This window comes from Leptonotus elevatus, chromosome 11 (genome assembly GCF_054856555.1).
Source record: "Leptonotus elevatus isolate MCC_2025b chromosome 11, RoL_Lele_1.0, whole genome shotgun sequence".
Lineage (NCBI taxonomy): Eukaryota > Metazoa > Chordata > Actinopteri > Syngnathiformes > Syngnathidae > Leptonotus > Leptonotus elevatus.
Genome location: NC_141249.1, coordinates 7910011 through 7922434, shown reverse-complemented (window position 1 = coordinate 7922434; position 12424 = coordinate 7910011). Strand labels below are relative to the sequence as shown.

The 12424-nt window shown below is 39.7% G+C and overlaps 2 protein-coding genes across 2 annotated transcripts; both read left to right on the top strand.

Annotated features, from left to right (window-relative positions):
• The first annotated feature begins 682 nt into the window (after nt 1-682).
• lsm4 (LSM4 homolog, U6 small nuclear RNA and mRNA degradation associated) lies at nt 683-3480 on the top strand. Its single transcript, XM_086089266.1, has 5 exons — nt 683-789; nt 1196-1237; nt 1417-1515; nt 1804-1984; nt 2817-3480. Exons 1-5 carry the CDS (start codon nt 787-789, stop codon nt 2921-2923), a joined length of 432 nt encoding a protein of 143 aa, XP_085945392.1. The 5' UTR covers nt 683-786; the 3' UTR covers nt 2924-3480.
• Nucleotides 3481-8508: 5028 nt separating this feature from the next.
• On the top strand, nt 8509-11291 carry LOC147165700 (transcription factor JunD-like). The gene has a single exon (XM_086089265.1). The coding sequence runs from the start codon at nt 8698-8700 to the stop codon at nt 9517-9519; it is 822 nt and encodes a 273-aa protein (XP_085945391.1). The 5' UTR covers nt 8509-8697; the 3' UTR covers nt 9520-11291.
• The last annotated feature ends 1133 nt before the right edge of the window (nt 11292-12424 follow it).

Here is a 12424-nt window from a genome sequence, read left to right as displayed (position 1 = left end):
TTGTAAATATTCCAATAAAAGTAAAAAAAACAAAAAAACATTATAAGTTGTAATTCATAAATAGATTGTTAATTAACATTTTTAAAATGAATACGTTTACAACAATTTAGCAATTTATTGGAGTTGGTTGATTAATATAGTATACAGAATATATTAAAAACATCCAGAACTGTGCTGCCAGGATCCTGATGGGGGTGCGCAAATTTGACCACATCACCCCCATCCTGAAATCACTGCATTGGCTCCCGCCTCACGGTGTCCCCCAGAATAGAATGGAATGCCAGGTTTCCCTTCAGTGCATTCACGGTTATGCCCCACAATACCTCAAAGAACTCCTCATACCAAAGACCTCCTCACGAACGCTTCGTTGAAATATAAAATGCATTACAAATAAAATGTATTATTATTATTATTAAAAAAAAAAAAATCAGTAAACTAAGCGATTTTGCATATAGTACACCACATTAACATTTTAGTAATTATTTGAGAGAAAAAATATATATGACAAATTAATTATTATATATTTTTTTATTTTTAACCTAATCTTCAAACGACCTGGCCATCATCTGTCCTAAAAAGTAAAAACGTGACATTCCTTGAGCACAAAGTTAGCCCATACCTGTGCTGAAGGCTACTTGTACTACCCATTTAGGACTGTTGAGGGCAGTATCTTACATTTTATAGCTACAATCCGCCTTTAAAAACCTTCGGAGAAGAAGGCAAAGAAAAATTGTGTTTTCATACGCCTGAAGGACGGATTAAAAATCTTAACTATAGACTATCAGAATGGTACGTAACATATTGGGGTCTTATATAAAATGTAACGCAATCTTAACAGCAACAAATGATGGCCGGTGTACTTGTTAGGAAGCTAATTGCGGCAAGAGCATAGTAACGACAAAAACTGCTCAGTGGCTAGCGCTAGCTTGTTAGCGGTAAAGTCTAACAGTGCAAAACATATAACTAAGGGCTTCTTGTTCTGAAGAGTAAATACTGGAAGGTTTTACGTAGAGCTGCAGACCATCGTCTTGTTTCAGCTCCCTTTTATATGTGGATACAGTTACGCTAAACAAACAGAAAGTTGAGTGAACTGCAGCACCTGTTTTTTTGTTTGTTACTAAAATGAAATACTGCTACGTGGAAAAGTAATGCTTGTGGTAAGTTTGTAAATGTAATGTTTTTTTTCGTTTTACAGCTTCCTTTATCTCTGCTGAAGACTGCCCAGAACCATCCAATGGTGAGGCTGAATTTATTTATGTGTGCATTCACGTAGCAGGAAATCAACAACACATCACTTCTAAGCAGGAGTTGCTATTCTCTGAAAACTTCAATCGTGCATGTATTTATTTTTAATGAGGAAAACAAAGAGCCGCGATAGGTGGTTTCTTATTGTTTTTTGTTTCATTTTCTCAACAGCTGGTGGAGCTGAAAAATGGCGAGACATACAACGGTCACCTTGTCAGCTGTGACAATTGGATGAACATCAACTTGAGAGAAGTTATTTGCACCTCTCGGGTATAGTTAAACCTTTCTTTTGCTTCTCTCCTGTCAGCACTTTATTATTAAACGGTTCGTCAACTCAACTTGAAGAACACATTATGCATTTATTTTTAACATTTAAAAACCAAGTTTGCTATTATTTTGCAAATAATCTTTCCCTAATCATTTCTGTGACATAATCTTGTCAAATGTCAATGGTGAGTATGGATTTTAAAATATACTCAAGTTGATCATTGTAAGGTCACAAAGTGTGAAAAGGTTCTCGGGCTAAGAATACTTTTTCACTTGATTTGTCCCTCATAGGATGGTGATAAGTTCTGGCGGATGCCCGAGTGCTACATCCGAGGAAGCACCATCAAGTATCTGCGAATCCCGGACGAGATCATCGACATGGTGAAGGAGGAGGTGGTGTCGAAGGGTCGCGGGCGAGGAGGCGCCCAGCAAAACAAACAGCAGGGGAAAGGAAGAGGCGGAGCGGGTCGAGGTGAGCTTTATGTATCGCGCTTCTTGCTAGCCATAATACATTTGGCTGCTTTTACCGTGTGCAATCTCAAGACCTGTGCTCTTCATTTGTCAGCCATTTAGCACATTTTCAATTAACTATAAACTTAACCCCCTTTTCAATTTCACCGCTTCTACCCTGAAACAGTTCACCTAACCATATTTACAATTTCATATATGTATGGATTAAGTGAGTGAAGCTTTTTTTAATGGGTCCACGCCGGATCCATTTAAGTGAATGAGAGCGAAGCCTGTCATTCAATATATCCACTTTCCTCTTATGAACTACTGTACATTGTACAGTGTCTGTTAAGGAACACACAGGTTGCTTCAGAAAGAGGACGTGGTCTACAATAATGACAAAAATGGGAATATATTGAAAGGTGGGAGTCGGGACTTTATTGAGCGTAACATGTAAACATTAGGACTGAGGAAGAAGTACCTAAGTGAACACTTGGTTTTAATAATCTAATTGAGATGCAGTGGCAGACATCCCAGGAATCTTGCTGAACTGTGACAGTTTTGTAAAGAGGAATGATCTTTAATTTATCCTAATTGGTGTGCACGTTTGATTTGCAACTACAGGAATTGTTTGTTTGATTGAACTTTTTGCTGCCAAGAGAGGCGAAAACTGTTATTCATTTTGTTTTAAAGTGTTTCCAGGAGAATTGTAGTTAGTTGTATCACATCATATAATTGTGTTCAAAATCTATTGCTGATATCAAAAATGCATTGTTTTGTGAATGAAATGATCCCTTCTTACTAGTTTGTTTTGGTAATGTAGGATTCTCTTTCTCTGACTGTTTTGCTGCTAGGAGGCGTGTTTGGCGGTCGCGGCCGTGGAATGAGCGGCCCTGGACGAGGTCAGCAGCAGCCGGATAAGAAAGCAGGCAAACCACAAGGCTTGAAGAACCAGCACTGACATGATGATGTATCATCAGCAACACACGCAAGAGCCTCTTCCTCACTACGCAAAAATACAACCAACCCTCACACAATCAAGATGAAACGTGATGCCCTGGATTACTCTTCTTTTTTTATTTTTTATTCTACTGCCAGTAAGATGGTGATGTACTTTTTTTTTATTGTAACCTTATCTCACCAGGCAGAATGTTTACTTTTAAAATGCAACGGCAACATGTTTAGTTTCTTTACACACGTAACAGATTTCTGTCATCTCGTCCACTGGAATAAACTTTTTGTTTTTGTTGGTTGTATATTAGCATCTTAATTCTTTTGAGGGTAGTTTTACAACACAGAGCTGCAACTTTATTTGCATGCATATCCTTTTTTTTTTTGTACTCGTCATGAATACTTCGGTTCATTATTATTTGGGTAAAGATTTTTGTTGGGAAAAAAAATAAGATTCTCCTTCTGTTAAGTATGTAATACACCTACAATGGTTTTTATTTTGTCATTGCAAAAGTGTGGTAATTTATGTACATGAGAACATGGAAATTAAAGAGCTTTTGTTTAAAATGTTGCACTCTGTGTGATCATGCAGATTGTCAAAATAAAACGCACCAGCATTATATGGGCAAAAATATTGGAACAATTTGTTGCCCTTATACAAAGTGTAAAAGGAACTAAATGTGGGTTTGGTCCCAACTTTGAGGTTATAGTGGCACTCTGGGAAGACTATCATGCGAGACTTGCGGGAGTGTGTAATGTCAGGTCAATGACAATCAATTGGGTAACTAGTTGTAGTTGATGTAAAGGAAGTTTCCATTCTTTAAATTCGACAACATCCCTCTGTGATGGTGAGAATGGGAGTGCATACGTACGTGCTATGGCACCAGTCTCGGGTGTAGGTCACCTTTGGATTGATGTCACTTAGAATCAGCCCCAGCTTCCAGTAACGTTGAACACGTTTGATCAGTGGGGAGAAATTAAAGGGCAGAGTCCAATTACAGTGAAAAATGTGTGTTTTTAACTTTTGTCATATGACTTACAGTACTTTTTTTTTTTATCTTCCCTGCCTCATCAGACGTTTGGCTCATCGCATTTAAAAAAAAATAATTCATACTAGTATGTATTACACAGCATATGTTATTTATCGGCATAAATAATTGTATAATTAGGCTAGTTAAACTAGCCATTTCCCGATATGGAGTGAGTAGTTTATTGTACAAGGCATGCGCAGTAGCTCCATAACCGCTTCACTGTCTGCATGTCATTCCCCACCTGACCACCAGTTGTCACTAGAGTGCTTCTTGTTTTCCCCATCCGTTCATAGCGGGATGAGAGGAATGATAGGCAATTAACGATGAATGTCTACTTAGAAATTTACTACTTGGGGTCCACATGCAAGTACCACACACTTCCTAATGAGTTGCTTAAAGTTTATTGACTCAATGTTAATTTTTCACAATACATTTCTACATGTAAAAGAGATCCATTTTTCAACAACAAATGACTTTAAGTATTGAAAATACTGTGATCCCACCAAACATAGTGCCCTCATGCATAAAAATAACCATTCAAGGACACCGCAAAACTGCTGAATACCAAACCAACATTAAGTACAAGAACTAAATGTGTGCGATTTTTCACGAACATCAACTGACAAAAAAAAAAAAATGTTTTTGAGGTGCTATATGTTCTGCATGTCATTCCAAACCTGCAAAATATTATTAGGTCTACTCAGGTTGCAGTTGCAACCGCAACTCAGAGCCGTTGATAGAGAGAGTTTGGCCAACTCTGTTTCAGCAGGGTAACAAGAGTTGATCCAGCAGTTGACCAATCACAACCTACGCTCTGTCTGGTCAACTGCTGGTCACATGACACGTGGACGCCATCTTGTTACCCTGCCGAAACCGAGGCTGTGTCCGAAGGTCCACCCTTATCCCCTAACCCCGCATTCACTACATAGCCACTATATAGTGGCCTAATATGTAGTGCCCTCATTCTGTCTGGCAATTCGGACAGCCAGCTCACACTTCTCCTCGTCGTATATCAGTGACCACCGTACCCGTCATGACGCACGGCGCATAAATCTCAGACTATTTATTGTGAATGAAAATGTTTTAAAACTGTACTTTATTTCCGCTGCTGTGCATATTTTCAACTAAAATGAATGAATTATTTCTGTAGTATATATTCACGCCATGTTTCTTTCATACTCGCAATGCATTGTGGTCTATATCAACCCGGTTGAGTGAACATAGATGTTCACTACTTTTCAGAGTGCATTGTGGGTAATTTTCAGTGCCCTACAATGCCTACATCTTCGCTCCCTGGACATTTGGATGTCAAGCGAAAAGTGTATCCTAACTGTGAACAGAACAGGGGCATAAAACGGAAGACTTTCTGGGCCCTCTCCATACCCCGCTGGCCACCCCATCAACAAAGGTGGCCTTTACTCATTAGAAGGCCTACATGCAGTAACATAATGTTCTAAACGGTGTTTTGTGTTTGTGATCATATTTGACATCCAGAATAGCCTCGATTGTATAGCTTACGCGAGTAGCATTGAAAGTAATTTTAAGAAAATATATTATTAATGTTACTTAGGATATGTTCACGGTTAATGTGGATTTTTGAGGTCAGAACAAGTATTTAAATATGTGTGTAGGTGTGTAGTGTGCGTGTGTTTATGGTTTTGATGTAGGAGGGTTCATCTCAGCATCTCAGTGTCATTCCACTCTATCGTCCCTCTTCTATTTTTGCAATTGCCAGCCAATCGTCACCTTCCTTCCTTTCTGCTGCTCTTACCTGCGTCACGCTGCACGTGTTGCCTTGGTAACCTCCGATGCGCCTCCCCTCCCACACACACTCTTTATCCTCCAGTCCTCTTGCAGTATGAGCATGAAGGCGACTTGAGGTTGCTGATGCAGGCGGGCTGCACACGTCATCACTTCCCACAGGATGAAGGCCTATTTTTATCAATGGGCACAAAGTATACCATGCAAGATGCACTGCATATTTATAGAATTGCATCTAATCTAATCCTTGCCTTCCTGCACAATGTTTCTCTCCATATTTCATTCCCCCTTGACCCATCCTTTTCTCCCTAAAGTGATCATTTGAAGAAACCTTTCTATAGATTAGTATTGCTAAACAGATTCAAAAGTGAACCCACGCATGCGTCATAACATGAGAAATCTGCAAATGTTCTTAAAAAACAACAACTTTCCTTTATTGGTTAAGCCTCAACAAACTCCCCAACAGCACTCACAAATGAACACCTTCCATTTCCGCCTCATTTCTATAGAAACCTCTGACATCACAGGCTGCATCACATGATCCACCCGCATATTGCCTTGCAGTAGTGGATGGAGCCTACCTGTGACGCACAGAAGTATTCTAGTAACTCTTTAATGGCCAGAGGCATCTCATTGAATGAAAAATTGTCTCACTTCCACTTGCATTGAGATCATTTTTTCCCCCTAACTGAACTAGAAAAGAACAGTTAATATTGTAATGCACAATGTGATTTTAAATGTCATTTTTGGGGATTGCATTGTGTTTGTTTAGGTTTTAATAAAACACTAATGTATAAAACTGTCCAGAAGATGAGAAGTTTGGGGACATTTTCTACATTTTGCCATTGTCTTATAAAACAACTTTCCACTATGTGTGAAGTGAACTCGCTATTGACCTTTTACACGTGACGTCACAGCCCTCATGGGAACGCCCCCTATGGGACGCTGGACGGCAAAAGAGCCACTTGCCTTTTTATCGCATACCTACTAATGAAGACAAAAGATGTCGATTGATAGCAGCAATCAACAGAAAGGACTGGCAGCGGATTTGCAGCGATCATTTTTTGCTAGCTTAGTAGATAAATGTTGTAATTAGTAAATACATGTTCAAACATTTTACTAGTAAACGTACACTCTAACAAAGATTGTAACACAGGTGTCTAGTTGCGTGTTTCAAATCACATTAACGAGCCAGATAGTTAGCGTCCACTCCAACTGCACGAACACACAGCTTAGTTTTAAAATGCACCTTCTGTTTAATAATGGGGGATTTCGTCTTTGTGCTTGTAGTTTTTCACTCTGGAGCCGGAGTCATATTCATGAAATTAGTGCATACCACTATGATAGTAATTTGTTCCATGCTAGTAAACATAGTAACATAACATCATCACAGCGTTTCAATATAGAACGGACTGTGAAAAAATAAGTCAGTTAGCATGATAAACAAGTTTGACCTTTGCATTACCCCTGGTGTGAGCGTAGCATCTCGTCCCAGAGACTCAGCCAGCGACAAGCTTTTGAATCAGCCCCGGTGTAAGGAGAAGAGACGATATTGACTACATAATGATATAGGTCGTGCGCTGTGAATTCCGGCAAAGTCAGCGATTTGATTAACTATGAGTCCCGACTAAATGTGCAACTTCAACTGACAGGCAAACTTCGGTGGCTCCATGGGCAATAATAACTTTTCATTTGTAAAATAACAGTCGCCAAGTCACTAAGTCGCTCCAGGTCACATCCACTTCCATTCAACAATCATTTCCTTCCGCCGTCTGTCATAGGGCAGTCACGTGATCACGTGACATCGGTGCAAATGGTCAATACAGTATGTCATCTGGCATAAATGTACAATGCATATCAGTGATCATTAGGTGTGTGGTGAGAAATTTTCCAACTTTACTTAGTTGGTCCAATGATTTTTCATTTCCAACAAATAACGTATCTTTGATCATATCAGGTAGAACAATTAAATGCTCTTCCCCTATAAGGCAGAAGGCCTAAATTTGTGAATAAACTGAGATGAAATCCTCATTAGTAGTGTAAACTTAGCTTTGGTGGTGTGTTCTGAGATTTTGTATTTTGGGAGGTGGGGGTAAAGGTAGGGAAAAACCAACAGCGTAAGTTCTGTACATCAGGGATGTCAAACAAACTTTTGTCAAGGGCCACATTATGAATATAAATGAATCCCTCATATTATCACATACACAACAAATTCTAGTAAAAAGATGTTTGTTCAACTATTTTTCAATTTATTTTGAAAGGGGGATGGTAACAAAAAAAATTGTGCAATATCTCAAAGTTATTAAGACAAACCGTAATTTTGGTATTTAAACAAGATACATGAAGTCGACTCGCATGATTTGCCTGCACAGACCACATAAAATGATGTCGCGAGCCAGATGTGGCCCCCGGGCCATGAGTTTGAAATCTGTGCTGTGCATATTGGCCTTGTATTATTTGATTGGTGCTATATGTACATTACCGTCAGATGTCGTTTTTTTGTCGACAGCAAGTGGCAAAATGGACACCCTCTGAGATGGATGGTTTCTGCTGCACAGACACAACCACAACACGAATCAGAATACCTTCTTTTTTTATTGTAAAGATAAAGAAAGTTATTAGGTTGACTTCCCCTTAAATCTACAGTACTGTAGCCTACATACAAAAATATGGGATTCACAATTATATAATATCTAGCTGTAGCCCACACAAAGCAGAGTGAGACACCTTCTCCCATATCTGTGGACGAACTCATTCAAATAGAATGGAGGCAGACGCTTTTAACTGCTACTGCGCACGCGCTGCTGTGACATAACACAATTTGGGAGCGTAGAAAGGCTCCAGGCGGCATTGGCGCGCCAGCATTGCTGGGATCCAGCTGCCAGTAGCGGAAGTACAAGAAAACAGCATTTCGCCCCGCGGCTGGTCTGTCAGGTTATGGCCAGGGCGCAGCGCTAGAGGTGTGTCAAAGTAAGAGAACGATTTCAAAAGAATGATGAAGAAGGATATTAACTTGACGCTGACCGAGCCAGACATGAAGCCGCACCTTCGCGACGTTGACGGAATTCTGGGCTCCTCGGACTTAGGGCTCCTCAAACTGTCTTCACCGGATTTGGAAAAGCTTATCATCCAGTCCAACGGGATGGTCACCACGCCGCCGAGCAGCTCCCACTTCCTGTATCCGAAGTCCGTGACGGACGAGCAGGAGTTCGCCGAGGGCTTCGTCAAAGCGTTGGAGGACCTGCACAAGCAGAACCAGGTGCCGATGAACGGGACTTTGGATCTGGGCGCCACGATCAATATCGCCCCGGTTACGGCGCAGCTGGAGCTTCCCGTGTACACGAACCTGAACAGCTACGGTAGCGGGCCTTTGGGGACCACCGTCAACTACTCCACGGATACGGTGCCTTTCCCACCCCCGCCTCCGCCTCACCATTTCGGCGCAGCCCCTTCGGTGGAGCCGGAGCTCTCCAGCCGAGTGCAGCCACCCAAAGAGGAGCCTCAGACGGTGCCAGACGTGCAGAGCTTCGGGGAGAGCCCGCCGCTGTCTCCCGTCGACATGGACTCGCAAGAGCGTGTCAAGGCCGACAGGAAGAGGCTCCGGAACAGGATCGCCGCTACCAAGTGTCGCAGACGCAAGCTGGAGCGGATCTCCAGGCTGGAGGACAAAGTGACGACGCTGAAGAACCAAAACACCGACTTGGCTTCTACGGCCAACGTCCTCAGAGATCAAGTGGCCCAGCTCAAGGAGAAAGTCCTCACCCACGTCAACAGTGGCTGTCAGCTACTACCACATGAGGTTCAGGTGCATTAGACTAGCGTGAGAAAAATCTCCTCAGTATCCTCCAACGTATACAAACTGGAAAAAAATGATGGCAATTAGGTTGTATAAATGGCAACAACCTTCACAATGGTTTTCAACATTTGTGTTTCTCCAAGTACGACATAGTTCATATTCATAAAAACGGCAGAAATGTTATTCCCCCCAAAGTATTAGTATTGTGTGCCACTGTATTATTATGCACATTTGTATCCACATTAAGACTGTGCTTAAATATTTAAAAATAACAAACTTGTTTGAAATGAGTCAACACAATTTATTACAAATAAAGGTGAAAAAAGAACCTTAAAAGATTTGATTAAAATGTATTGTACTTTAAATGTAAATACAGTGGACCCCTGCATACTCACAGTTTAACACCCGATTTTCTAATATTGGACTATTTAATTTTTATTTTTTGGGTAGGGGTTGTTGTTTTTTTATGGAAAAGGCTAATTTAATGTTTATCATTATTTTGGTTGGTTTAAATATAGTTGTTTTTCTGTCTTCGACATGGGCATCAACTATATAGTACTCAGATTTTCACTATTCGCTGGCTTACTAGGTCCCTATCTCCTGCAAATTGCTGGGGTCCACCGTATAACTGACCTGTACTTAAAATGTACTTTATGCATTTAAAAAGGTTTAAAACACTGTACGTGTACAGTTCGAACATTTAATTCATTGTTTCTTTCACATACCAGCCTGCCTAACTTTATTCTGTTGTATGAATTGCAACTGGTCGATACACAAGCTAATTGTACTTTCTGATATCAAGCAAGAAAATATTTAATTGTTCTGCCTGTCACTGTGTCACAGGCAGAGATAGGTTAGCAAAGATACATTCATCTTGTAGTAAATAATTTTGGGACCCAATTGCGTGAAATTGGGTAATTTCCCATTCCCGGTGACATAGTCGTTGGGAATCAAGAAACACCCTTGCTCCATAAACACTCATCAGTGGACAGTGTGTTTTGTACGGTCACTGGACTTCATGTATCACAAGGCAGCTTTTATTAATCAAATCTGGGATTTTAAAATACGGTAATTATCAAAAATTCATGGCCGATGTCAAATAGTCTACTGTGCCATCTGAGGATGATGTATCCATTCACATTTGCAGTGTTTACAGTCAAGCGTATTTTCATGATCACAGCATTAGGTGCACATGTGGAATACGAGGGGTCCTTTGTAGCAACATACCGGTACGTTGTTTCAAGGCATGCTCACTTACCGGTGTAGGCTACTTTGTTTCATTTTTACTGTTTTGTATTTATGGCCTAGAAGTGTTTTTCATATTTACTGTAATTTTGTCTACTACTGTATTGTTATATGACTTAAGTACAACTCAAGGACCACCTGTGTGAAACCTTATTACTTTTATGAACGATATTACTTTAAAGGTATTTATTTTGCGGTTGTGTACAGCGGTCTAAAAATGCACTGCTTCATACTGAGCTGGTATATCTATTTTATTCATTTGAAACCCCATCCAGTATGTTGCAATGCAGCCGGACACCACTACAAGCCTCACAAATAGACATGTTGATTGGATCGTCTTACATTGTCCAAGTGCACATACTGAAGTGTGTTTGTTTGCATGTTGTTGACAAACTCGAATGTAGCCAACAGCTGAGTGTCACATTGTGCAATTAATTAGTTGTGTATGACATGACATGCGGTTTTCAAGTTTTCTATTTCAGCCTTCGTGAGCTCATCCCAAGCCTGCAGTTAATACTGTATGTCATCTGAAATAAATTGTGCCCTATAAATGCTTGTGTGCTTTAATTTTGTTTACATTTTTGTATAAGAATGGTGCAGCATGATTGTTTTTTAAAAAAAATAATTAAATCATTAAAATGGTGTATAATTTATTTTTAATTAATGTAATTTTGCCATCTATAACAGTATTCCCATGTAAAAAAAAAATCAAACTAATAACTAGTGACAATATTCAGTAATTAAAAACAGTTTATTTGATGTCATTTTATTTCAACATTTTTTGGGGGTACTTTTTTTTTTTTGTCCCAGCTCCAGGCACGTTTCAGAATTTGCATTACATTTCCTAGGATCCATTTTTGATTATTTGACGTGTGTGTGTGCGTGCGTGTGATCGTTTTCCCTTCACATCATTTTAAACAATAATAAACATTTATTTATTTATAATATGTATATATGTTTTTTTTTTTTACATAAGCTCTCGACACCGTTAGAACAGTACACCATACAGTATTTCTTTGGTGTCTATTTTTATTTATTTTTCAATGTAAGTGTTTTAGTTTCTTTTCAAATTAGGTTTGTTTTTGTTTTGTTTTGTTTCCACTGACGTCACAACATAATGCCGCTCCCTGCTTCCACCTGCTGGATGGTTTGGGAATATATTCACACTACTTCCGGTACGGATTTACCGGACTACTGCTAACTTTATGATCACCTAGACATGTTTAATAAAGTGGATAGGGAAGAAAAAAAATCTTTATGATCACCAACAGGCAACAAAAGTACTGTAATCGGAGGAGGCTTTTCCACTATGCTTTGTTGCTGATACAAATAACACTTGTGACTGAGTTATGCCCCTTTAATGTGTTGTTTTGTACAGATATAGTGTAATAAAGTTACAGTGTTGTTATTTCTAGTTGTGTATTAAATGATTGCCACGTTTGGTAAGAAATGATTGGCACTTGGTGACACCATTAGTAACAAAGGTATAGGCAATCAGCGGTGGCCACTGGCCAGCCTCCCATATTAATAATATATGCACTGGTACGACAAGGTAATATATTAATTAGCTGGGGAGAACTTGTTTTTGAGTTATTCCGATTGAAATTGAGAAAGGCGTGCTAACCAAATGGGCATGTAATGAAGGTGGATATTTTTGGTCACAAAGTATTGAAGAGCC

Bases quoted from the DNA above. Each gene is read 5' to 3' on its own strand.
- lsm4 (XM_086089266.1), top strand. The intron at 1,516-1,803 runs GTATAGTTAAAC...TGTCCCTCATAG, and splicing joins AAGTTATTTGCACCTCTCGG to GATGGTGATAAGTTCTGGCG. The intron at 1,985-2,816 runs GTGAGCTTTATG...TTTTGCTGCTAG, and splicing joins AAGAGGCGGAGCGGGTCGAG to GAGGCGTGTTTGGCGGTCGC.
- LOC147165700 (XM_086089265.1), top strand. From the start codon at position 8,698: ATGATGAAGAAGGATATTAACTTGACGCTGACCGAGCCAGACATGAAG.